The sequence below is a fragment of the Natrix helvetica genome, assembly GCF_964273705.1.
Source record: "Natrix helvetica genome assembly, chromosome: 2".
In the NCBI taxonomy this organism is placed as follows: domain Eukaryota; kingdom Metazoa; phylum Chordata; class Lepidosauria; order Squamata; family Natricidae; genus Natrix; species Natrix helvetica.
In genome coordinates this window covers 219,959,412-219,986,724 of record NC_138552.1, presented here as the reverse complement: position 1 = coordinate 219,986,724, position 27,313 = coordinate 219,959,412, and the positions used below count along the sequence as shown (strand labels likewise).

General features: G+C 37.1%; 1 protein-coding gene across 1 annotated transcript in view; it reads left to right on the top strand.

Moving 5' to 3' along the window:
* The window catches only part of TARBP1 (tRNA guanosine 2 -O-methyltransferase TARBP1), a 35,343-nt gene extending 10,504 nt beyond the window's left edge, over window positions 1–24,839 (top strand). The window contains exons 9-30 of the mRNA XM_081941621.1: window positions 1,826–1,915; window positions 2,552–2,687; window positions 3,164–3,257; window positions 4,336–4,505; window positions 6,611–6,708; window positions 7,310–7,471; window positions 9,334–9,524; window positions 9,848–10,100; window positions 10,189–10,377; window positions 12,617–12,813; window positions 13,055–13,126; window positions 14,673–14,793; window positions 17,609–17,719; window positions 19,094–19,243; window positions 19,488–19,574; window positions 20,019–20,215; window positions 21,313–21,394; window positions 21,961–22,132; window positions 22,356–22,547; window positions 23,155–23,279; window positions 23,807–23,943; window positions 24,507–24,839. Of these exons, the coding sequence (XP_081797747.1) occupies window positions 1,826–1,915; window positions 2,552–2,687; window positions 3,164–3,257; window positions 4,336–4,505; window positions 6,611–6,708; window positions 7,310–7,471; window positions 9,334–9,524; window positions 9,848–10,100; window positions 10,189–10,377; window positions 12,617–12,813; window positions 13,055–13,126; window positions 14,673–14,793; window positions 17,609–17,719; window positions 19,094–19,243; window positions 19,488–19,574; window positions 20,019–20,215; window positions 21,313–21,394; window positions 21,961–22,132; window positions 22,356–22,547; window positions 23,155–23,279; window positions 23,807–23,943; window positions 24,507–24,681 (3,201 nt within the window). The 3' untranslated portion in view covers window positions 24,682–24,839. The remainder of the gene's footprint in view (window positions 1–1,825; window positions 1,916–2,551; window positions 2,688–3,163; window positions 3,258–4,335; window positions 4,506–6,610; window positions 6,709–7,309; window positions 7,472–9,333; window positions 9,525–9,847; window positions 10,101–10,188; window positions 10,378–12,616; window positions 12,814–13,054; window positions 13,127–14,672; window positions 14,794–17,608; window positions 17,720–19,093; window positions 19,244–19,487; window positions 19,575–20,018; window positions 20,216–21,312; window positions 21,395–21,960; window positions 22,133–22,355; window positions 22,548–23,154; window positions 23,280–23,806; window positions 23,944–24,506) is intronic.
* The last annotated feature ends 2,474 nt before the right edge of the window (window positions 24,840–27,313 follow it).

Below are 27,313 nucleotides of genomic sequence, written 5' to 3'. Positions count from 1 at the left end.
CTTCTCACTCTAGCATCAGGGACTGACTGCCTTTGATCCTCCCCACTGCTCCATGCCTCAGGCGCCTCCTAGTGGCCAACCAGCCCCTCTGGTCCCAGCTCTGAATCTGCAACTGCACAGGGTCTTCCACATCATGCAGGGCCGACTGAAATGATCCCTCGCTATCTGAGTCCATCAGCAGCTCAAACGGATCCTGCTGGGCCACAACAAGAATAGTTTTTAAACAGTATTAAATATTGGCTATATGGAATAACAATCATCATTTTTTGTAGTAAGTATTCCAATCCTGATAGGTTTTATTTTGGGCGGGGGGATATTATAAGAAAAGCAATTTGTCACATACACTTCATTGTTTTCTAGTGCTTTCATGGATAAAACTTTTCCTTTAAAAATGCAAGAATCCCAACTTGTTTGATTTCTTGTTGAAAATCCAAACTGAAATATTTCTCCTACTTAAATGATCTTCCCAGCCATCTTTTTTTTTTTTAGAAAACAGACAAGTCAGCTTTCATATGTGTATTTATCTTGCATTAAAATCCACAACTGCATGACTACATTATTATGTCTAAGGCAGGGGTCCCCAACCCCCGGGCTGTGGCCCAGTACCGAGTTGTAGCCTATTTGGAACTGGGCTGTGCGAGTAGTGGGCCAGTGCATACATGTGCGTACAGCTAAACGCACACAAGCAGTGGACCAGTGCATGTATACACATACTTGGAGTTCAATTCCTACAAGTTGAGTTGTGTGCATCCACATGCACACCGGCCTGCTGCTCACACAAGTTGAGCTGAGCACGCACATGCACCTGCTGCTCGCGTGTCTTAGTTCCCCCCTCCTCGTCCCCCCCAGCCAGGCCATCAAGCTGCAAAGGTTGGGGACTGCTGGTCTAAGGTATGGTACTGCAAGTTACCAAGAAACGGTATACTTCACCTTGTTCCTCCTGGTATAAAATATGTCATGAATTACGCTGGCCTTATTTTATTAAGCCAAATTTATATACACCATAAATGTATGAGGATTGTTGTAACCTGGGCTCAAGAAAGCTAATCTGATTGCTCTTTTATTCATATATATATATATTAATAATTGCAATTTGCTTTTCTATGTGACCATGCAATGAAGACTTGTGCTCCAAAATATTTTTAGCAGTTTCCATGTTGAAATTTAATGTTCATGATAGAAAATATGTTTTTGTGTATTTCCTCTTTGAAAGTGGTGGTGGTGATTAAGTGCATGCATCAAATATAGTTCTAATATTCTAATAACATTCTTTGGTTACACTTCATTTCATATAAATAAAAGAAATGGAAAATGGACAAGTGAAGCAAAACACTTTCTTCAGCAACAAAAGGACATAACTTTTTAAGAGCGACAAAATGTGTTCAAGTTGGTTTTTGTAACAGCAGGCACTTAATAAACATTTTTATTAATTTAAAAAGAATGATATGATATGATAATATGATAATTTTATATTGAGTTTTGGAGCAAAATGTTGTACTAAAATCTACAATCTCTTCTTTATAAGATGCCACAAAATTATTTATAAATTGTAAGTTGAATTGCCTTTAGAAAGATAAGATTAATTTAATTGATTACAAGCTTATTACTAAATAATGCTTTGGTAAAACATTGTGTTACCAAACATGGTTAGAATTAGTATTTCTTGAAGGAAAATATGGCAACCGCGAAAAATGAAAAAAAAAGCAATGCCACATAGTTAAAAGAAAGGAGATGCGCAATATGAAAATATTCTATCTGTTAAAGTAATATTTTATCCAATATTTACTTTCCAGTATTGTAATAAATTCTGATTACATTTCTTTAGGAAAAAGTATCACTCTCAGATATTTCAAACTTTATTACATATCTGAAACCAGAGGAGTCACTAGGAAGAAGAACTGCTTTGTGGAGAATGGTGAGAAAAATGAAATCAATTATGTAACTGAGCAATAATTATTTCATTTGTGGATTGCTAATCTAATGATGAAGGATTATATGATATCAGCACTCTGATCAGAAGCTCATATGCATAGCACATTTCCCCGTGTGTTCTTATGCCCATTTGTCTGGGAGATGTACCCATGATGCTAGGTTTATAATGTCAAATTTCAAACTTACAGTAGTTGAATTCAGGTTGAATTAGGATTCCTGCCTGTGCTGTTTTGTCTATGATTTAACATTATTCTACCCTTCCACTGAGGTTAACATACCGCGTTTCCCCGAAAATAAGACAGGGTCTTATTTTCTTTTGACCCCCGAAATAAGCACTTGGCCTTATTTTCGGGGAGGTCTTATCTTATTATTTTTGAGGTGCAGGAGGCAGCGAGCATGGTCACCTCATGGCTGCTGCTGTATTGCAATATTTTCAGGGAGGGCTTAGTTTTGGGGGAGGGCGCATTTTAGCGCATGCGCTCAAAAGCCCAATTGGGCTTATTATCCGGGGAGGTCTTATTTTCAGGAAAACAGGGTACTACTGTATAGTTGCATTTAGTGGTTTACAGAAAAATAATACAAGAAATAAAAATGGTGTTTTAATTTTTGCTTTGCTCAGCTTTGTGATTGGTTGCACGTAAATGACAAGTACTTTCAAAAGACTTTAAACTGCGAAGTCCCACAAGATAAAACAGCATTAAGTGTTTATGTGCAGCTTCTGGTGGAGGACTATCTTAAGACACCTCTTACCAATTGTAAGTATCGTGTAATAATAATGTTAAAGTAGGGGCAGCTTTATAAAATAGTTGATTCCTAATGTAGAACGCATTCAACATTGGGCTTATTACAAATTTTCAAGAAAGGTAATTTTTTATAAGAGGAAAAGAAATGTATATATTTACCACTACTTGCTTAATAAGTAATTTAGAGTAGTCAAAAGTGGAACTAATTTCTCATTGGGCAGCCGTGGTCAGTTGCTCATCTTGGGAAAAAAACATAAAATTTGAATCTTAAATTTTATGTTTGCGAAACCAAAATTAAAATTTCTTGTAGCTTCCCAATATCAATGTATGTAATTTTTTTAAAAAAGTATTTTAAGTTCTACATACAACAGCTTTTATTTTGAGCCAGACTGATAATTTTTGTTGTGAAATTGTAAACTTTAAAATATACTTGTACCTGCATGCCGGTCTGACTTTTCATATTCGAAAGTTTTTCCCCCCCCTAACAGCAGAAGATTGTCTTCCAGACTGGTTTGATGCTAAACGAGTGGCTACAATGATTCTTATAGCTGCAGATGTGGAAGACATAAGACACACACATAAGTAAGTATAATACTATTCCATTAGATGCAAAATAGGTTAACAAGGAGCAATCTCATCAGAACTCAGGGAGGCTTTCTAACTTATTAATATATTCGTTTTCTTTGGAAATGTCTAAGGATTTGTCCTCTCTTTCTGATAATTGACTGTAATGTTGGAAGAAATGTCCTTCTGGGTTCAGTTCCAAGTGGGGGAAAATACACTAGAAACAGGGAGGCTGCTTGGAAAGATGGTTTAATGGTGGACAGGACCACATGGTTTGAGGTCCTGGGGAAAAAGGTGATCACATGCTTCAAAATGTTGAGTGAAAAAGAAAAAAAAGGGATTGCTGAAAGTTCCTGGGTTTTTTATACTCTCTGTTTGGCCCCACCTCTCTGTTTCCTGTTCCTGTATAAGAAATGTATTCTGATTGGTTGTCTGACTCCCATGGGGCCATGCAGGGGCAACTCTCTAGGCTGCGTTTTGAATACAAGTTTGGTTGAGCATTGCTTTTTCTCAGATCCCCTGTGGTGAGATGGGTAAAGGGCTAATACTATCATGCCTTAATCCCATCACCCTGGAGGCGAGGGGGGGAGATCTTTGTCATGTAGAATATACTGGCTCAAGACTTTTTAATGGCCCATTGGCAAAGGTGGGGGCTATTAAGAGTGAGTCTGTTTCCTGCCTAAAAACATGTTTCTCCATTTCTTATCCAGTGAAATATAATATTCTGCCTTTTCAATATTTCCCAGGATATTTCATTTTTCTAGGAGAGGGTGGGTTTTTAATTTCCTACAGTAACATATTCTTAAAATAATAGTCTGATTTAAATATTCAGTCTGTCTCTTTTTTTCCATTCTCTTTCTACAAATGATTCCCCTGACTCAAAATCGAAACGTGCCAAAACTAGTGTCTTCTGGTGTTGACACCTCTCAAGATGATAAAATATAGGTTGCAGTGATTTTTTCCTACTTGTTGATGTTTGGAAGATGTAGGTGTGACTTCAGTACTATGAGACACCTTCTGTTTTAGAAAAAGATGTTTTACTTTCCAGAAGTCAGCATAAGACTGTGATTCCCTTTTTATTGTTTATTTTGTTTAGTGACAACACCGAACGGATTGGCCTGAAGGCTCTCTTAAATCCTCTCCTGGATGTGTTGCTGAAACTTGGCACTAATCCCTACATCTCATCACTGAAAATTGATAAAAGCCTACAACTGCTATTGAAGATAATGCAGACTTGTTCAATCAAAACGTCTAGACCAGAAGTTGGTTAGTGGTACCTTCAGTATGTTAACTTTATTATTCTTGATCCTCTAATCAGAATAACAACATAAAGTTTATGAAAATTACTTTACCCTATTAGAATAGTTAGGCACACTGAATATTTTGATCAAATAACTTGGATTCCATCATCAAATGTGTGTTGTTAGTAATAAGGATGAGATCATACAATCACTTTTGTAGTGTTTTGACCAGCCCATTTCAAAGACATTCCAGTACCATAAGGCATGAATTGGGGTCGGGGGCTTAACATACAAAACTTTTTGAATCTACAATTTTCTATTCCTCCAGAAAGGCAAATTGTTGATGCCCAAATTTATGGTATTCCAAAATACTAGATCAGTGGTCACCAACTGATGGTCCGTGGGAAAATTTGGGTGGTCCACGGAAAAAAATATTTGCATTTTTTATATTGCACTAAATCAGGGGTCCTCAAACTATGGTCCCTGGGCTTGATACATGCAATGAATATTTATATTGCTGCAGAGAGTCTCCACCTTTGGGATCTTTTTCTGTGGGTCGGAAGGGTGGAAGAAATTCCGACTTGGTGTCTGCTTCAGCCTCCTGGTGCGGGGTTTTAGGCGAAGGCTGGAGGGAAGTGCTGCTGGTGGCGAAGAGCCGGAGAGCCTTGTTCCAGTGGGACTGCATCATGGCCTGGAACTGGCTGACCATCTCAGCCTGCTGAGCCTCCAGGCGCTGGTACCTGGCACTCCCGCAGAGAGCATAGGCTTTCCTCTGCCTATGTTCATAGTCCTCAGCTTCTTCTCAATCAGATCTAATTTGAACTGATCCAGCTGTTTTGCCAACTCTTTCTCATGGTGGCTTCTTAGCTCCAACAACTGCTTCCTGTTGGGGCCCTAAGGAGCCCAGGCAGGGAGGCGAGGAGTGATTGGGAGGGGAGGGGCAAATAGAGGCTGGCGCGGTGCTTCTTGATGTGAGTGACATCGAGTTGGACCTGCCCATCCTCTCATATGACCACCTAGCTATGCCCACCCAGCGAGTCATTAGGCAGATCATATTAGTGGTCCGCGGAATTTAAAATTATGAATTTAGTGGTGCCTGAGGTCCGAAGGCTTGGTGACCCTTGTACTAGATCATTTATTGAACCTCATTTATTCATCTCTTTCAGGTTCAGCCTCTCTCATCTAAGTAACTCCTTATTCTCACCCATCAAGGCAGACCAATTTTCTCTTTACTTTCCCTCTTCTTTGCTGCTTTTTAAAAGACTCATTCATTCGTTCTTCGTACATCTCGCTCTTCTCATCCTTCTGGGGTTTTGCCATTACCATCCTATTCTATCTTGTCATGTCTGTGGAGATTCTCAGTCATCCAGGTCCCAAAGATGCTTTTTCAAAAGAAGGATGAGAGGGAAGAGTCTTAAGCCAGGGGTGTCCAAACTTGGCAACTTTAAGACTTGTGGACTTCAACTCCCAGAATTCCCCAGCCAGCTGGCTGGGGAATTCTGGGAGTTGAAGTCCACAAGTCTTAAAGTTGCCAAGTTTGGACACCCCTGGTCTAAGCACACTTCTCAGACAAGCAATCCATAAAACTGTTTTGGCCACTCTGAATTATCACAACTGTTGAAATAAATAAGAATAAAACGATGCTTTAGAGCAGGGGTGTCCAAACTTGGCAACTTTAAGACTTGTGGACTTCAACTCCCAGAATTCCCCAGCCAGCTGGCTGGGGAATTCTGGGAGTTGAAGTCCACAAGTCTTAAAGTTGCCAAGTTTGGACACCCCTGCTTTAGAGTATATTTTATTTAATAGTTTAAAAACATCTTGTTGCAGGTCTAAAGTTCTAGTACCAATTCTCTTCTGACGGGGAGAAGCATTATCCGTAGATATGTTCTTTGTAGAGGGAGGACAGGTTAGAAGGCTCAGAGGAGGGAAGTACAAAGGAATTCTACTTTCTAGTTTTTATTGATCATAAAAATGTCAGCAAAACGAAAAAAGAACTTTCATTTTAGTTTCTGCTTACCTAATTGTATGTTTTAGCTTTTTCAGTGGTAAAATGGTCTAAATCCAATTTGTATATAGGTTTAGAAGCAAAAATGTACTCTAAATGTTTTAATGTAATGATTCTTTATATAGATGAAATAATAGTATTTCTCCAGAAGTCAATTATGCTCGCCACTGAAAGTATTTTGGATTTTCTCCTCAGAAGACTTACTGCAAATGAACTAAATAATGTAAGTATTTAGTGTAGAAACCAGTCTGGCAAACACCTCTAGTAAGTTGTATACTGAAATGAACTTCTTTGGAATGTTTAAAAAGTCCCCAATCATTTAAAGCAGGTAGCAGTTTTAAAATCTTTCTAATCTGTAAAATAGTTATAAAAGTATTACATATCCAAATACAAAAATTAATGTATATTGATTTATGTAATTTTCCCTGGCTGATTAGCTATTGTGTGGAAATGTTATGTAATAATATGTCCAGATGTTAATATAAGGAAATTGTTGGTTATATACAGACTGCTCAAATATATTTCTTGCTTGCACATCTGTGCATATATGTTTGTGTCTCTTTGCAACAAAATACAGAGAGGCTTTTCTGTGCCAAAAAGTGCTAGTTGTTATACAAAGTGGCAAAGTGTTTTGGAAATGGAAAGGCATTACAATATTACAAGACTGAGCTGCCAATCTGTTAGGGAGCTTAAAGAAAAATCTTTCAGCATGCATAAATTACTTGTTTAGACAATTGTGTCAGTATATTGTGTCTTATAGTAATGTGCGGATTTTTGTATTTTTTTTGTTATTGCAAAGATAACTTAATTTTTTTTCATTTTAGATGTCACATCTGGAACACTGTAATTTATATCTGCAAGTGTTGTCAGAACTATTGAATTTCTATTCAGCCAGTGGATGGAGAAAAGGACCATTTCTCTGCACTTTTGTTTCATCTTTAATAAATACTTCTCTGTACAATCTGCAGGAGATACATGATAACGAGGTATTGTTGAGCTTACAATTGCCTGTAGTTAAGAATGAACCAAAGCTTGCATCTATTGGATTTTCTCTGTTGATGCTAGGGGAGATGCTACCACATCTGCATTATTTATTGGTTTAGTATCTGCCCCAATGTCAGATGTTGTTGTTAGTTGTGAAGTCGTGTCCAACCCATGGACAACATTCCTCCAGGCCTTTCTGTCCTCTACCATCCTCTGGAATCCATTTAAGCTCACGCCTACTGCTTCAGTGACTCCATCTAGCCACCTCATTCTCTGTCGTCCCTTTCTTCTTTTGCCCTCAATCGTTCCCAGCATTAGGCTCTTCTCCAGTGAGTCTTTCCTCCTCATTAGGTGGCTAAAGTATTTGAGTTTCATCTTCAGGATCTGGCCTTCTAAAGAGCAGTCAGGGTTGATTAGTTTGATCGCCTTAGAGTCCAAGGGACTCGCAGGAGTCTTCTCCAGCACCATAGTTCAAAGGCCTCAATTCTTTAGCACTCAGCCTTTCTTATGGTCCAACTTTCACAGCCATACATTGTAACTGGGAAAACCATAGCCTTGACTATTTGCACTTTTGTTGTCATGTCTCTGCTTTTTTATATGCTGTCTAGATTTGCCACAGGTTTCCTCCCCAGGAGCAAAGTCTTTTAATTTCTTGGCTGTAGTCCCCATCTGTGGTGATCTTGGAGCAGATCAGAGGTGGTATTCAGCAGATTCTGACCAGTTCTGGAAAACTAGTAGCAGAAATTTTGAGTAGTTTGGAGGGCCGATGAATAACATCTCTGACTGGCCCTTCCCCCATCTATTCTCTGCCTCCCGAGTCCCAGCTGATCTGGAGGAAATGGGGATTTTGCAGTAACCTTCCCCTGGAATAGGGAGGGAATGGAGATTTTACAATATCCTTCCCCTGCCACACCCACCAAGCCATGCCACACCAAGCCATGCCCACAGAACTGGTAGTAAAATTTTTTGAATCCCACATAAAAAGGGGATAGGGCTTCAATTTAATAGGCTCACCTCTCCCTCCCATGCCCCCCCCCCCCACAGACATTACTGGCGGAATCACACAGAGCCAGTATATTGACTCTTAGAAAACCCCAGCAACAGCTGTGCTTGAATAAAAGCATCAGTCAGAATCAGCTAGTTGCTGTACTTAGTATACTTGGTGAATATGTTGTCAAAATAAGCACAGGTATTTTCTCAGAATGAAGCTTTATAAAAATGTTAAACTAAATTAAATACTCTGTTAAACAATTGCAGATCAATAATGGGTCAGAAACATTAAAATAGTAAAAATAATACTGTACTATGAACTAAGCAATTGTCCTGTGTTTTCACTTACTGCATTGGAGATGCTTTTGAATTGGCAGAGGAATAAATAAAGTTTTAACACTGCAGTGTTGCGGTGATACAAAACATAGAAAACACGGTAATGTTATGAAATAAGGTAAGATGGTATTGGGATGCCTAATAAAGCTGGATGGTTATCATGATTTTCTGGTATTGAAACTGTGTACAATGACTCCAGACTTGCTTTTTCCCCCCTTGATTGTAGATAACTTGAATTGTTGGAAGAAATGGGATGGATCAGGAATTGTATTTAGAGTTCAAATCAGCATGAGTTAAATTAGTCATAATAATTGTTAAAACTATATGTTTGGGGAAGAAGGAAGCTTGATAAGGTTCTTACCTCTATCCTACTTGCCAGTTTTCTTAATCTTAAAGGATTAAAGAAAGGTAGGAGTTTAACTTTTTGTTTATCAGAGAAGGAAATGTTCCCCTTGTTCAAATTAGTACATTTGCTACTATGTTCAAATTAGGACATATTTTTACAACACAACGAAACCATTGTATTTACACCTTCTAGGACATAAAACTTGAAAAACAGATTCAGAAGGTAGTAAGTTTGGCAGCATTAAGGGTTGTTTGTGAAATTATGGATCAGAAGCCAGACTTTCAACTTCAGTTTCTACCAGCTCTGGACTCCCTTAAAACGGCTATTTTCAGCACCCAACTTAACCATGTATTAAAGAAGCCTAACAACATGGAACAAAATAGGTAACATATATTGCTCAACATTTTTTTTCTACTAAAATATTTTACTATTACAGTCTTATCTTTTAATGTCTACCTTAAAAATCAAAATATTTTATAAATGTTATTACGATTTTCTAATTATTGGTGTCTAGCTATTATTCCTTTTAGGGCTTAATTAAAACCTGAGAAAACGTATGTTCTTCTAAATATATGTTTAGCAGGTTGCGCTAATACAGAAATAGCCATTTCTGTTACTTTTACTTTTAATATTTCTTATTATTATATATAATAATATATATATTACTAAAATTTACTCAACATTGTAATCTGATTTTTTTTTACAGTTCAGTTGAAGAAGCAGCATCCCATGAAGGATGGGGGAAAATTGTAGCACGTTACATACATGATCAGTGGGTTTGTCTTCATTTTGTTCTTAACAATTATCAAAATCTTTCCAAGGGCAAACATTTAGAGCAACATTTTTACGATGTTCAGGACTATAAAAGAATGTTACAGTCTGCACTAGAAGCAATAATGATTCTTCCTTCTGACCATGTTTTACCAGTTTTTCACTGCATGAAAATATTTGTTTCTAAGGTAATTATTACAAAACAATGCATGGTTTTATTATGTATTTTAAATTTGGCCTTGTCTTGAACTAAATGTGATTTCTGCTTGCCTTTAGCTTATGGAATCTTCTGAATCTCTATGCATAGAAGCTTTTGAAATGTCATGGAAAATAATATTTTCTCTTAGCAACACACAACTGATATTTTGGCCTAATTTAAAAGCTTTTATTCAACTTGTGTTTGATCCTGAGATTCTTGTTACTGCAGCCAAGTTCAAGAGAGAAGGATACCTAAAGATAAAAGAGGTGAAATATTTAAAACTGCTGTTGAGTCTTGTATATTTTTAATTACTGAATTCAAATGAGACTAAAACTGAAACATGCAAGCATCTTTTTGCTTCTTTCTCCCTGGGCTTTAACTCAGGAAGCCTCTGATTCACCAGGAAATGATAGGTACTACTTTCATATCAAGCCAAGATACTGAACAACAGATGTTCAGTATCTTATCCCTTCATTCCACAGGCATTGAATGTAACAATATAATTTATTTAATCATACCGTAATTTTAAACAAGGCATTTTTAATGCAAGTAAGCACTGAAACAAAACTAAAATCCAAACTAAAAATATCCAAATATTCCAACGGTAGAAAACAGTTAATGGTTAATTCCAAACTGCAAGAATTTATAGAGAACTCACCTTCATTTGGAATATATAAAGTGTCTATGAATTGATTATTTATTAATTTTTTATGCTGCACATAAAAAGGTGAAAACTGACTTTGGGCAGATGAATCAAGCTTCTTGATTAAAAATTAGTTCTGCAGTGAGGCTACAATTACAGAATAGTTATGAATTTATTCCAGTATTGTTGTCTAGATACAGGTAGTCCTTAACTTATAGCCACAATTGAGACTGGAATCTTGGTTTCTGGTTGTTAAATGAGATGCCCGTATGACTGCTTCACTCAATGACTGCAATCACAGCATTCCTGGTTGCAGTCAATAAGCAATCTCCTGGGTTATTAAATAGAGCCAAAAGGCTGCCTGCTTAAGATTTCAGCTCTACGGAAGATGCTGCAAGAACAGAGCTGAAATCTTTAAATGAAAATCTTCCCCTTCCCACCATCCTTCTCTGCTTGCAACCTTCCTTACTGGCTTCTCAATTGATTTACTGGGGAATCCAACAGAGAAGATTGCAGACTGTATCACCTGATTGTGGGGGGCTTGGTAACCAGTTGTAAATGAAAGTCAGTGACCAAGCACCCAAAATGCACCGAAGGAGGGGTGGGGGAGGCAGCTTGATGTTTTATGGTGTCTGGAAGAGCTTTATGGGATGTCTGAGGCCATTGTAACTTTGAACTGTCATTAAACAATCAGTTGTAAGGTGAGGACTAACTATATCCTACTTCAACCAGTCAGGTGGGTTGTTCCCGGTTCGGCCTGGATTGGGTGAACCGGTAGTAGTGGCGGCGGGAGGCTCCCCCCACCCGCCTCAACACTTCTGCGCATGCACCCCGAACCAGTTGTAAAAAAATTGGCAACCCACCACTGCAACCAGTATAATACTTTCCTGAAATCTCCATTTAAAGTTGCATCAGGTTTATATTAAAGATATATGCCTGGGATGAATTGATCTTAGGAAACATTTTAAAATGTTGAAAACACTTGTACATATACAATTCTTTACTTTGAAATAACTTCTAAGTGTATTGCTGCTTTAGTTTTTGTTTTATATTCTTTAGTGAAAAAGTACTAATCCAAGTTTGACTGAAGTTTAGAGTTAATGATTTATGCTGAGAATATTTATATTTCCTCTTTTGAAAGAGAGAATTTGTCCGTGATAGCTAGAGATGTTACTTATTGAAATTGTCAAAAAATTAAGAATGTAGGAAGAAAATATAACTCAAATGGTATCAAGTAAAATTTATTTCTTAAATTAATCTGCTGTAACAGAACTCAGTTATTATATAACCATGAAAAGAAGACTTACTTATTTTAACAAGGTCCTAAAATAATGCTTTTTTGGAAATCATTCAATGTCAGCCAAGCACATTTCCATTTAAATAATTGGACTTCTCTTCCATATTTTAATTCAGCTTTTACAGATGTGCATTAGAGCAGAGGTCCCTAACCTCCAGGCCGCGGCCCACTACCGGGCCATGGCACATTCGCAACCAGGCTGCGCGCATGGCGGGCCGGCTCACATGCATGCCTTCACAGCTCAATTTGTGCGAGAAGAGAGCTGGCGCATGTGCACACCCATGCAACTCAACTTGCACAAGTTGAGTTGTACACAGGCACATATGCTCTGCCTGCTGCTCATGCAGCCCTATTTCCCTACCCCCTGCTGGGCCACCTAGACACAAAGGTTGGGAACTGCTGCACTAGAGGTTACCCAACACCAGGGAACTAGTTTAGAGGAGGTCTGGATAACTACAAGAGGGAAGGGGAATCCTTCTGTTTGATTATTTCATATCTACATGAAATGCAATGTATGTGTTTTGTTTTGCTTTACATTCAATTACGTTTTCCTCCCTTCTCTCAGATTATATTTCAAATGATTGAACTTTCATCTACAAAGACTGGAATCTTTAATGTTCTACTAACCCATTGCTGTCAATCTTGGCTGTTTCCTCCTGGTGAAATCACTACTGTGGAAAATGCCTTTTCAAATGCTGGCAACTACATTGAACTCCTTATTGAGGCTTGTTTGTTTGGAACTATTTTCAGGCGTGATCAAAGGTAAAAACCAGAGCAAAATAAAAACCAGACTATGCATGCTTGTTTCTCACTGTCTTTATATTTATTCTGTCACACACTCAGCAGACTCCTGCCATTCTCGGGAATAAAATATCCTAACATGTTGCATTTGTTTTGCTGTGAACCTATGGTGATTGATAGCATAATCAATAATAAATTACTAAATTAACAATATTTTATTTTCCTTTTCTGTGTTCATTTTAAAACGTAAATTAATTTCAAGACTTGTTCAGGAGGTATACGCTTTTGTTGAAAACCTTGGAGATCAATGTGCAGCAAATGTTGTTACAGAAAGGTCAGTATCAACTTCTTTTATAATAGTTTATATTAATTATATATATAGTATTTTCATAGAGTATAATTTGATATCACCTCTTTCCCAATATTCCTTTGCTCACTTTTAATTTTAATATGGGGTTCTAATTGATTAAATTTAAGCCTAATATTTTATTCATTTGTGAAAACTGATGTAGCACATTCTGTTACTAAGTCCATTTACAGAAAATTCTAAATTCAACTATGGTATGAAAGTTAAATATGTTTAATTCTAGACTGCTAAGAGCTCACTATGAAAAAGTGTGAGGCAGTTATAATTGCTCTCTAGCTTTTTGAACTCTAACTTCAGTATCAAAAAAGTTGCTCGGGGATTTCCATGAATTCAAAGGACTCCTTATAGAACTAAAGAGACTTCACAGAGAAAAAGTAGTCAAAATCAAAACAGATAACTGTATTTTTCAGAGTATAAGATGCACCTTTTTCCCTCAAAAAAGAGGGTGAAAATCTGTGTGCGTCTTATACACTGAATACAGCATTTTTTTGCCTCCTGAAACCCCTACCCCTTCACCAAAATGGCCGTGCATAGCCTTTAGGAGGCTTTCAGAGTGCTCCTGGGGGCTGGGGAGGGTAGAAATGAGTGGAAAACGGGCAAAGTTTGCTCTATTTTGCCCTCCGCAGCTCCCAGGAGCACTGTATAAGCCTCCTAAAGGCTATGCATGCCCTCTTTTTGACAATGGGCCAGTTTTTGCAAAAAATGGGCTGTTTTTTGCTCGTTTTTGCTGCCAGCCCCACCTCCCAGGAACACTCTACAAGCCTCCTAATGACTATTTGTGCCCCCTTTTTTTAAAAAAAAATGGGCCCATTTTTGCGAAAAACTGGAGTTCTGCAGATTGAAAAAACATGTTTTTTTAAAAAAAATTGCCTCTTCAAAATCTTGGTGTGTCTTATACTCCGAAAAATACAGTATGCTGGATTCCTTTGAATTTAGCTAAGATAAATTTGATAGGATGAATATTTTAAATCTTGACTTTATGACTTGGTTAATCAAGGATGGAATGCTAAACTAAGCCGATTTTTTTAGTTTTGTCTTACTTAAAAAGGGTATTGAAGTTTATTGATCGGCATCTTTTGTTTCAATTTTAGAATGAAAACACACTGTCTTTTTTGTTTTCATAAAGAAAACATAATTAACTGGTATTAAAGTAGCAAATGTTTTAAAGAATACCAGTCATTAATAGAAAATGCTGCAAACTTTTGTTTGTAGTACTATGAGTATTATATCCTATTTTCTCCACAACAACCTTTTGAGGTGGGATGGGTTAGGGTTAAAAAGAGAGAGAAGGGAGGGGAGGGAGGGAGGGAAAGAGAGAGAGAGGGAGAGAGAGAGAGAGAGAGAGAGAGAGAGAGAGAGAGAATAGGTGGGAATGAAGGGAATGTGTTTTCATGATAATTTAGTAAACCATATGTAAGTGTGTCTGTGGTTGCTGAACAAATTTAAATGTATAAGACTATTTCAGAAAGCATAAAAGTTAATTCTGATTTATAATTATCATAATATATTACAGTAAGAACAGAGATGACCATTATGTACGAGTTTGTGCTATCAAATTTATCTGCTTGCTGGATGAATCAAACAAGCAGCACAAGAAATTTATAGGAGATTTTGTCATGAAACTACTTGATAAAGTAAGAATATGTTTATAGTGCTCTCTCTATAAAAACAGTCATGTGAACAGGAATGTTATTGAATTGCCAATTTCCCTAAGCATCACCCTTCCTTCTGCTTCTTAAAATAGGGGTGAAGGGGTGAAGAGTGGGCTTTAGGTGGACTGGGGCAGATCTCACCTTTGGGAGATCTTTCATTGATTCCCAGCCATTTTGCATAGTTCCTCGTCTTCAGAAAGAAGAATTTGGTCCTGCCTAACTGCAGAATCGGGAAGAAGGTAGAACCTCTGTAAGATGAGTAGCATCTTGGTTTGGCAGAGAGACAATAAGGAAAGGCTGCTTGATGGGGGAGTTGTTTCTCAGATACTACTAGGAGAGGGTCTTCTCACGAAACATAGCTATGGAAACTAGTACCAGAAAGTCTCCCTGTGATTTTTAGCAGAAGAGGAAATTCAGTCCCAGTCTACAGTCTTCTGTGTTCTCCTACTGCTTCCCTAGCCACCACTTAGTTCATCATCATGCCCTACCAGTGGGCCTCATCCTTTGACTCCAAGCTGACAGCCTCAGCTTGTCTTTATTCCATATTTGGCCAATTATGCCCCTTCGCTGCCTTTGGTTTTCTGGTATTTAGAGAAGGTACTCACTGATTTCCCCCAAGGTCTGCTGGGTTGCCTCATCCCAGTGTTCCTGGGAGAAATAAGCAAGAGTATATATTCTTTGACAAAGTGACAAAATTAGTGGACCAGAGGAATGCCGTTGATATAGTTTACTTGGACTTCAGTAAGGCATTTGATAAGGTAGACCATAACCTACTACTAGATAAAGTAGAAGAATGTGGGTTGGACAGCATCACCACCAGATGGATTCGTAACTGGCTGACCAACTGCACTCAACGTGTAGTCCTCAGTGGAACTGCATCTACATGGAGGGAAGTATGGAGTGGAGTACCCCAAGGCTCTGTTTTAGGCCCAGTACTCTTCAACATCTTCATCAATGATTTGGATGAGGGAATAAATGGGGAACTCATCAAATTTGCAGATGACACCAAGCTGGCAGGAATAGCCAACACTCCAGAAGATAGGCTTAAGATACAGAAGGATCTTGACAAACTTGAACATTGGGCACTATCTAATAAAATGGAATTCAATGGTGAAAAGAGTAAGGTTCTACATTTAGGCAAGAAAAACGAAATGCACAGGTACAGTATAGGTGGTACCTTGCTCAACAGTAGTAACCGTGAAAGGGATCTTGGAGTCCTAGTGGACAACCATTTAAATATGAGTCAGCAGTGTGCAGCAGCTGCCAAAAAAGCCAACACAGTTCTAGGCTACATAAACAGAGGGATAGAATCAAGATCGCGTGAAGTGTTAATACCACTTTATAATGCCTTGGTAAGGCCACACTTGGCATATTGCATTCAGTTTTGGTCGCCACGATGTAGAAAAGATGTGGAGACTCTAGAAAGGAGTGCAGAGAGGAGCAACAAAGATGATTAGGGGACTGGAGACTAAAACATATGAAGAATGGTATGTCTAGATTAATGAAAAGAAGGACTAGGGGAGACATGATAGCAGGGTTCCAATATCTCAGGGGTTGCCACAAAGAAGAGGGAGTCAAACTATTCTCCAAGGCACCTGAGGGCAGAACAAGAAGCAATGGGTGGAAACTAATCAAGGAGAGAAGCAACTTAGAACTGAGGAGAAATTTCCTGACAGTTAGAACAATTAACCAGTGGAACAGCTTGCCTCCAGAAGTTGTGAATGCCCCAACACTGGAAGTCTTTAAGAAGATGTTGGATAGCCATTTGTCTGGAACAATGTAGGGTTTCCTGCCTAGGCAGGGGGTTGGACTAGAAGACCTCCAAGGTACCTTCCAACTCTGCTATTGTATTATTGTATTGTATTGTATATATTACCAGCAAGAGCACTCAATGCGTGAAGGTCATCCCAATCACCTAGTTAAAGCAAGCAGGCACCTTTATTGGACAGCAGTGATATAGGAAGAGGCCTGACGCAGATAATCACTTTAGCAAAGTTATCATATTGGATGGGAGAAGGCAACAATAAACCATTCCCTGTTTTTTGTTTTGTTTTTTTACCAAGAAAACCATATGGCTAGAAAATATAAAATGATTGACAATATAATGCTGGATGTTAAGTCCTCAGGTTGGGTGGCATTGTAGTCCATAAATCAAGTTGGGGAAACCCTGATCTAGAGAGCTGCTAAAGCAGTAAGTTATGTTTAGTTTTGCCAGGAAAATAGGTGAGCCAACCTAAAAAAAGGGTGAAAATAGGAAGCAAGGTAGTGGATCATCTGCTGTGTCTAAAGCCTGCTATTGGCCACAATGGGAATCTTCTTCTTTTCCTTTATTCCCCCTCCTTGATCTCATTGGAAAAGAGAATGGGAGCATGAGCTCTTAATCTTGCCTTGCTCTGCCTTTAGAGCACTTCATATTGGCTCTTATGAAGATGGCAAGAACAACAACACTAGGGCATCTCTGTGTTTGCGTGCGTATACTTACATGCGCTCTTGCACACACAGCCAGTTTGGGGGTTATTGAATGGACTACTACTGCCTAGTAGTCTTATCTGATGTGGGTTTTTCTCCAAAATAACTTTCGTTAAAGCAAAGCTTCAGAAAAAGAAGTCGCCTCCCATTCCATTCCATAGCGCGTTTTATAGTTTGCATGCTGTTTTAGTAGCATCATAAAATAAAGGACAATTTTAACTTTTGTTATTAACCACTTCAGTCAATTCTTTTCATACAAGCGTACGCGAGATGTTTCATAGCATTGTTTGACTCAAATCAGAAATATTCATATTTATATTCTTTGCAGGGTGAATTAATGTCCAAATCAAAAGTTCGCTATTATGTGAACTCCTTACAACATAGGATTGAAAACCGCCTGTGGCAGACATTGCTAGTTTTGTTTCCAAAACTTGATGAGGTATGGCTCACTTTGAACTGGTGGTTATTAAAATAGTGTTACCATTTGTATGTAGTACTATAAGTATCTAAGACTATTCTGTCTTAGATTTCTTCTGAGGATAAAAGCATGTCATGTCTATTGTTTCATAAATAGTTACGTTGCCATCTGAAATTGTGGTCATGGGAGCTTCTTCCAATCAACCGTCTAATCCTACTTGTAGAACTCTTCCCTTCCTCATATTGTACACTGAGGGTGATCATAACCTTCAGCTGTTTTATTGATTTTCATTAGTTTGTTAGACTTATGTCCCACCTTTCATCCTGGATCTCAAAGTAGCATACATAGAATTCCCTCATTCAATTTTTCTCTGCAACAATCCTGCAGGGTAAATTGGAATTGGAATGAGAGAATGACTAGCACAAAATCACCCAGTGAGTTTCCATGGTTGAGGGTAGATTTGAATCAGGGTTTCCTTGGCCCTAATCCAACAATATAACCACCCCAGAGTGAGTACATTTTGTTTTATTTTTTGTATTAGGCCTTTCTATATTTCATTGTGATTTGTCTACTGATTATTCGATGGTTTATAATGTACAATAATGACCCACCTGTTCTATTCAATTCGAAGTTGCGTTCTCATATGTAACAATTTTGCTTTAATGGAGGGAAGGCCAAACTTCAAGCCTCTGCAAAAATGGCTGCTGGTTTGTAATTTTTGGTAAGGTAGAATTAAAATAATTAAAGGCATGAGAAATAATTATGACAATTTCACTCAGTTGAATTTACTTTTTGACTTAGCAGTTTGGAATACTGTTTTGCTCAATAGAAACAACAAAAAATGTCTTATCCGCTGCTTAAAATGACAGTGATCTTCTGTGGAGAAGAATCTTACATTTAGATTGTATAATTATAGTGCAAGGTACTGCTAGAAAAATGTCACTTTTAAAATATGTGTGTCATCTAGAGAGAGGAAACAGAATAACAAGAGTTGGAAGGGACCTTGGAAGTTTTCTAGTCCAACCCCCTGCTTAGGCAGGAAACCCTACACCACTTCAGAAGAAATATCGAGAAAAGCAGTTGTACATGGGGAAACCGGTACAATGTGTTTGTTAAGATATTGACTAGTGATATGGAGATCTTGCTTCTAGATGAACCAACATAGTTCAACAGACTTCACATGGTGGTGATTATCGGAAAATTAGTAGAAGGCAATGCTTGGGACATAATTTTATCTATTTATTTATTTGTCACATTTACACATCTACCCATCTCACATAGCGACTTTAATCTTAAACTCCTGAAAGAAAAGTAGGATATCAATTTAATAAATAAAATATGATGAAGAGGTCATCTGTAAATTAAAACTGATTTGGTTCCTGATATTTTATTTAGGATCTTTTATCAAGAATCATTGACAGGATTCTTCAAGCTGGACATAATAATAATCAAGCATCAGTAAAGTATTTAATAGAGTGGAATATCATTCTGATTTTACACAAGTTTCCTCATTATCTTCAAAAATTCTGGAATTGCTTTAATTATGTGAGTAACTATGTATCAAGGTATGAGTGAAGTACAAATAAAGAAGGGATTATTTTTATAAAACTTGCATTCAAGATTGTTAGAAAATACACTCTATTGAGTTATTATTATTGAAAATATATGTTGCATCAGAATAACAGTAGTTAGGATTCATTATTAGGTAGACAAGAATGATTCTTATAAGGCTCAATATATTTTTACAAATTGAGAAATAATAGAGATTAATACAGGACTTATTTTTCAGGATGAAGATCAATTTAAAACTAGCATTTGCACATTTTTAGCAGTCCTGTCACATTTTGACATAATTCTCCAGAACACATCTGAAAAAGTAAGTGCTTTTGTTTGAAACTAAAAAAGTTGGTTATAGAAAATAAATCCTGTTATCTGCTCTTGGTATCAGATGAGGCTATTATTGTACGTTTATATGAAGATTTCCTTGAACATCTTTAAACCCATTAAAGATCTGTTTGGCTTCAATATCTAATCTTCAGTTTAGTTTCCTTCAGGGACCAAATAACATAGGAAATCTCCCTGTGTCAGTCAATAAGTTTGATAAACAACTGGTATAGAGACAGCATAGCGCCATCATAAATGGCCTTAGGATTTTTAGGATGCTAAGTATTTAGGATTTTTAAGGAGAATATTGATGTATTCAATTTTTACAGGGCCAGTTCATCTAGGTTCATGGCAGTTTATATGAATTTTATTTTTTGTATCTTCCTACTTTGTTGAGTAGAGTCAAATATTCAAGTATGCTTCTCTCTCTTTCTAGGTATCAGCCTTGAAGAAAGCGCTAATTGTTGTCCTACAGTGGTGCTTCCATCACAATTTCAGTATTCGGCTTTATGCTTTGATTGCACTTAAAAAAATTTGGGGAATGTGCAAAGCATCACATGTGAACGATTTTGATACTTTAACTTCAGTTATTGAATGTAGTCTAAATCAAGTGGAGCTCATGCATGGCACAGGGTTAGTAGTGCATGTTTTAATTTAAAGTATGGTTCTTTTTTTCATGAAATGGTAAAAATACTTTTTAGTTGATTCCTAGATAGGTTTGAGGAGCAATCTGGTATTATTTTAATGATGACCTCTTGTATCAAACACATCCAAAGAAATTACAGTGCAATCAGAGGGCACTGTATCTCAACTCTGAGGAATTATATTTACCTTATATTTATGTGTGTGTGTGTGTGTGTATATATATATGTATATATATATATGTATGTATGCATGCATGCATGTATGTATGTATTTATTTATATTGGATTTTGAATCCCTAAGGATGCCCGCAGCCCTTAAATATGTTATGTATCATCTTTTGTGACCTTCTGACAAGCAGAGTCAATGGGGAAGCCAGATCACTTAACAATCATGTTATTAACTTAATAACTGCAGTGATTCATTTAACGACTATGGCAAAATTAACTTAACACCTGTCTTGCTTATCAATGAAAATGTGGCACTCAATCGTGATCATACGTATACCTGTACCCATTATGGAATTGTTATCAATACAGAAAATTAAGCCACAGTGACCCCAATATAATGATTAATCCTCGTGCATTTGTATCAAAAATATTTTTTACAGACCTATTCTTTATTGTACCAGCGATAACAACCTACCTGCTGTTTTCTAAACTTTTAAATAATATAAACCTTTACATACTGTCAATTTCATTTTATATCATTGTGGGACTGTGATTAACAATCAAAAGTTATTCCACATAATTGATACCATAAGAAACTAAGCTGCAACCCAACAGCCACATCTTGGAATAAGTTCATTGAATTCAGTTGTCAGTGACTTGATGGCATGTAATCAGTCTATCAATCTAGGACTAGATTTTTAAACAGGAATGGTCTATACCAGGGGTGTCCAAACTTGGGAACTTTAAGACTTGTGGACTTCAAATTCCAGAATTCCCCAACCAGCCATGCTCGCTGGGGAATTCTGAGAGTTAAAGTCCACAAGTCTTAAAGTTCCCAAGTTTGGACACCCCTGGTCTATACAGAATGTTTCCTATTACATCACATTTTAATGCTTTTTTATTTTTAATCATCTGCAGGAATGCTAAGAAGAATTGGCAGCGCATCCAGAAACATTTTTTCTTTGAATATTTTCATCCACTTAAGGATTACTGTCTTGAAGTAAGGACAGAATTGAGCATTTTGAAATATTTTTTTCTGCCTATCTTTGTATCTGCGTTACCAAGAAATGGTGTTGTACGAGTTTTCAATATATTTCAGGCAGACACAGCTTTAAATAATCCCATAATGTCATAAAGCACAGCAGATTTGGTAGGATTCTTTGCTGCCTTAATCCATTATTTATTCAGTAATCATATTAAATAAATACTCAAATTAGATGAAACATTTTAATCTAATTCACACAAATCATATTTTAAATTAACTCACATTTTTCAAATTTGGCAACTTTAAAGATGTATGAATTTCAAATCCCCATCATATTCATATCTTGAAGTCCGCACGTTAAACTTGCCAAGTTTGAAAAACACTAAATTGATCTCACAGTGTTGGTATGGGCAAAAAATGGGAATAATTATGTTTAAGCCTCTGTAAACTATTTAGGAGAAACAATAGGACACAGGATTTTAAAAAAAATCTAAAAGTAAACAAGCACCATATTGGTTGGCTTTTGCTGAAAATATGTTACATTGAAGTGGAAGTTGATACTTCAAAATATTATTTTTCAGACAATATTTTATACGCTGCCACGCCTTTCAGAAACTCCTGAAGAGGAATGGATCTCTCTCTCTAAATTTACCGCATTCAGAGATATTCCATTGAGTTCAACATTTCCATCCTGCCATTCTCAAACTATACTTCTTGACCTTAAGCCAAATGACTGGACTCAACAAGATATCGGTAATGATAATAGTGATCATCAGAAGCTAAACAGCATTAGGAAATAATTTGTGCTGGTCGAATAGTTATACATATTTTATAAAGACTCTAAAAATATATTTATGATATTTAAGAGCGTAATTACTGAGCACACAGACTCTATTTGTCCTAAGTACTTAAGTCCTAGAATGCTGAGATTCTTAAAGAGATTATTTCATTTAGCTAATTACGTAATTTCTCTTAGGACCAAATTTAGCTGAGCCCAATAATGAAAGGCAGTGGATGAATGTTCAGAAAAAAATTATCCCTTACAAAGCCAGTGCTCCTGATTTGGATCTGGAGCTTATATTTCAAGATCGGGCCACTAAACTTGGAAAATCAAACAAGAAATTGATTGTAGTTGCTTCACTCATTGATAAACCCACCAATTTAGGAGGTAAGCACTTACTCATTTTAAACTACTTACAGGTTTTATTTTTGTTTTACATTGTATGCCTTATATTTACAAAGTAACAAACCTAGTTTAGCCTAGAAAACAATTTGAGGATTTAAAAAGAGGAAATAGATTCTTAGAGTTTAATTCTCAAACTGTTTACACAAAAGAGAAATGTCTTTTGTTTTCTTAATTGTGTTAATACCTATGTTAGGCTATTTTAAGGAATAGTTGTCCTATGCAACGTGAATCTTTGATTTTAAAGGTTAGGTTTAAAGGTTATTATCTTTATTTTGATTGATTGATTGTGCCTCCAAGTCAGTTGATTCCTGTCAACTGCCTGGACAAACCTTGTAGGTCTTTTGGCAAGATTTGCCATTGTTGCCCTCTTTGTAGGGCTGAGAGAGAATGACTGGCCCATGGTCACCCAGACTAAGCAGGACTAGAACTCATGGCCTGGCCTCCCTGTTTCTAGGATGTCTAGGATAATGTCTTAAGCACCACACTACATTGACTCTCTTGCATGTTTGTAGCCTCAGTTTGAATTTCCTTCCCTGGTATTTATGTGCACCATTCAGTTTAGGAAATCAGTTTCCTGCTTTATTTGTAGGCTTGTGTCGAACATGTGAAATCTTCGGTGTTTCTGCTTTAACGGTTAGCAACCTTCATTATATAAATGACAAACAATTCCAGCATCTCAGTGTGTCTGCTGAACAATGGCTTTCTGTTATTGAAGTGAGTAAAATAAACCTTCCCTGTTCTGTCACAGACAGAAAACCTCTTCCTGGTTTTCATATAGTTGCATCAAGTTGGACGCTATAAATTGATCTGTATTAATTTTAGGGCATTATATATTAGCTGCAAAATTTAAAGGGACGGTCCAACTTCAGCATTATTAGCTCTTTGATTTCAGTAGGAGAATTATAATTGTGGGTTTTTCATATATAGTCAATTCTAGCAGACAAGGGGAGGAAAGAGCGAGCCTCGGTTTGGGGCTTTGTGTAGGTAGCTCTTCTGAATCAGACACCAAATTAACTGACGTAGTTACTGGTGAAATGATATGAATGGCACCAAGCTGAGGACTTGTTTACCATTCTTGAACTAGGCAGCATTTTGATCCATCCAATCAAAAGGTTTCCGTCTACATAGTATTGGACAGAATATATCTATTCAGTCAGAACATGCTATATCTTGCTTATTGTGCTAATGAATGTACACACTTCCAAACCCTAATACTAATCTCATTTTTCAAAAATTTACAGGTAAGGCCATTTCAGCTTATTGAATATTTGGAACAGAAGAAAACTGAAGGCTATACTATAATAGGGGTGGAGCAAACAGCCAAAAGTTGCAATTTAATGGAATATTGCTTTCCAGAGAAATCCCTGTTGTTATTGGGGTAACAAAAAATCTAATTCTAATACATTTTTCAAATGTATTTTGAGTAGTGAATACTGAGAACCATTCAGAAAATTAAGACATTTTTTCCTATACACTACGGAACCTTCCCTTAGAAAGCTACTTTCCCTAGAGATTTATCTGTTGGGCAGTCACATACTGATAGTAGATCGGTTGAAAATTGCATTAACTCTGCAGTACAAATAAAATGCAGGCGAATAAAATTGGGCCACTTATATTTGGTGGATACTTGATTGTACCTAGCACACATTCTTAAAAAAAAAGTTTTGAATCCAAATCACATTATTCTCAATGATAGTTTACAAATTGCTCAAGTAATTGCTATCCATACTAAAGTACATAAGACTGCCTGTTTTATTGTTAGTATTTATTGATTTTTGTCCATGGCCCAGATCTCCCTTAAAAAAAGTGCAATAGTATTTTGGAGTAAGAGGGTGGAAATGCAAATTACAAATCTGGTTATTGATCTTTCTAGCTCAATATTATCAGCAATCTTCCATTTCTGCTAATGTAATGCATTTTTTGTTTCTTTTTTTAAATCAGAAATGAACATGAGGGAATCCCAGCAAATGTAATTCAGCACCTGGACACTTGTGTAGAAATTCCTCAGCAAGGAGTTATCCGTTCACTTAATGTCCATGTAAGTGGTGCTCTGCTCATTTGGGAATATACAAGGCAGCAGATGGCCAAAGAAAAAGAACAAAGACAACATGTTTAATTTTTCTGATAAATTGAAGCTGATAATTGGATGGTGCTATAAATTCCCTGAAATGACTATAGCTATTTAATTATGTTTTAATTTTGTATATCTTCATTTTAAACAAAAAATGTTATTTTTTAAAAACCATGACAGTATTAAAATTGTTTTTAATGCGGTTTTTGGTGTTAGTGAATTCTGATTATATTGCTGTAAACACTACATTTTGATAGTTCTGAAAGTGGTGGTAAATAATTACTCATTTGCAGCACAATTGGGTGCAGTGTAATTTCTGCAACTCCGCAGAGCTGTCAAAAAATTAATAACGCAATCTCTATGCTGTTGCTGCAGTATAAATTATAAATTTATTACATTAACTTTTTTCATTGTGGAGAAAATCTGTGTGGTCACTAAGGAATCAAAAATGGGCATTATCAAGATGCTGCACACAGCAATATAGCAACTCACCATTTGACAATTCTAGTGTTTCTCATTGCACTTGGTCATGATAAATTAAATTTTCTGGCACTGCTTTTTAGGATATTTTTTTAAACATATACTCAAGGTTTTTTTTTCCAAAGCCAGCATTAACAGTTTCTAAAAACTGCATATGTCTACAAATTTTAATTCAGCATATTAAAGTGATCTCCATACATCTGAATCAACCAGAATGAAATATTTAAGGGTTTTACTGTTGATAATTATAAAGATTCTTCTTCAAGATGTAATTTATACAAAGGACTACTAGACATTACTTTACCGGTACATTGGGGGAAACGTTTGGAAGAGAGTATTTGCAGTGAAAACATGATACAAGTATTTGAATTTATATAGTTCATTTATTTTGATTTTATTGATGGTGTAGTCTTTTAGTGGTGAAAGGTAAGCATATTTTCCTAAGTGCCTCTTCTTTCCAATAAGCATTTCAAATAACGGAAGCTGTAGCTTTCAGACCAGTATGCGATTTATAAACAAGAACAGGTCTTAAAATTTATAGGACATTGTTGGTGCCAACATTTATGTTCTTCAATTATGTTGTTTTTCTGCAACTTCCTTTGTGTACAGTATTGTAAAAGTTCTCTAGTTGCTATGACTTCTCTGTTTTCTCTGAAGGCAGAAATTGTCCTGATTCCATTTGTGCCTTATATTGTAAATAATCTCTTCTTTTGTTAAAGTATTTAACCTGTTTTGAATAAAATCACTTGGTTAGCAAGTCAACCAGCTCAGTAAAAATCTAAAGTAATAAAAGTACAAAAAATATTACACCCATCATGAAATTTTAGATTTAATGCCACTATTATTGATTGATCTACAAAAACTAATGTTCAATAAATTTTATCCACATCAGATTTTAAAAATAATAATAATATGGAACTACATACCGTATTTTTCGGAGTATAAGGCACACCTATTTTCCTCAAAAAAGAGGCTGAAAATCTGGGTGCGCCTTATACATCGAATACAGCATTTTTTGCCTCCCAAAGCCCCACCCCCTTCACCAATATGGCCGTGCATACCTTATGGAGGCTTTCAGAGAATTCCTGGGGGCTGGGGAGGGCAGAAATGAGAAAAAAAATTGGCTGCCCCCCCCCCCCGCCGAGCAGCACTCTATAAGCCTCCATAAGGCTATGCATGCAATTTTTTTGACAAAAAACGGGCCCGTTTTCGCAAAAAAAAACAGGCTATTTTTTGCTTGTTTTTGCCTCCCCAGCCCCTGGGAGCACTCTGCAAGCCCCCCCCCAAGGATTTTCATGCCTTTAAAAAAAAACGGGCCTGTTTTCGTGAAAAACAGGCCGTTTTGTGGAGGTTTGCAGAGTGTAAAAGCTCTTTGATTGATGAGAATTACATTAATCAAGTGCTATGCCAGCAGAAACAAAGTCTTAGGTGCTGCAGATTGTCAGTTATTTCCTTCTTCAGCACGTGGATAAATACACCTGGAAACATCTACCTACCTACCTTCTCTCTCTCTCTCTCTCTCTCCCTACCTACTGTATTTCTCTCTCTCTCTCCCCTCTACCTACCTACCTACCTACCTACCAGTGGTGGGTTTCAAAATTTTTTAGAACCTATTCTGTGGGTGTGGCCTATTTTGTGGGCATGGCTTGGCAGTCATATGACCGGGCAGGTATGACCAACTTGACATCACTCATGCACACTCAGTCACATGACCACCCCCTCCCAAGCCATGTGGCAAACATTTTTGGGACTCCTATGAAGGGGGGGAGGAAGAGAGGGGAAAACCTCCCCAAAATAGACAACTGGAGGATTAAGGGCCGAAATTAGGGAGATCGGAGAAGGCAGGACAGAAAGGAATCCAGTAGAAAGCTATCACGCTGGGGAAAGAACCTTGGGAGATTGGAGGAGGCAAGACAGAGGGGAATCCAGTAGAAAGCTATCGCATGCTGGGGAAAGAACCTTGGGAGATTGGAGGAGGTAAGACAGGGGAATCCAGTAGAAAGCTATCGCATGCTGGGGAAAGAAACTTGGGAGATTGGAGGAGGCAAGACAGGGAATCCAGTAGAAAGCTATCGCATGCTGAGGAAAGAACCTTGGGAGATTGGAGGAGGCAAGACAGGGGAATCCAGTAGAAAGCTATCACGCTGGGGAAAGAACCCTGGGAGATCGGATGAGGCAGCACAGAGGGGAATCCAGT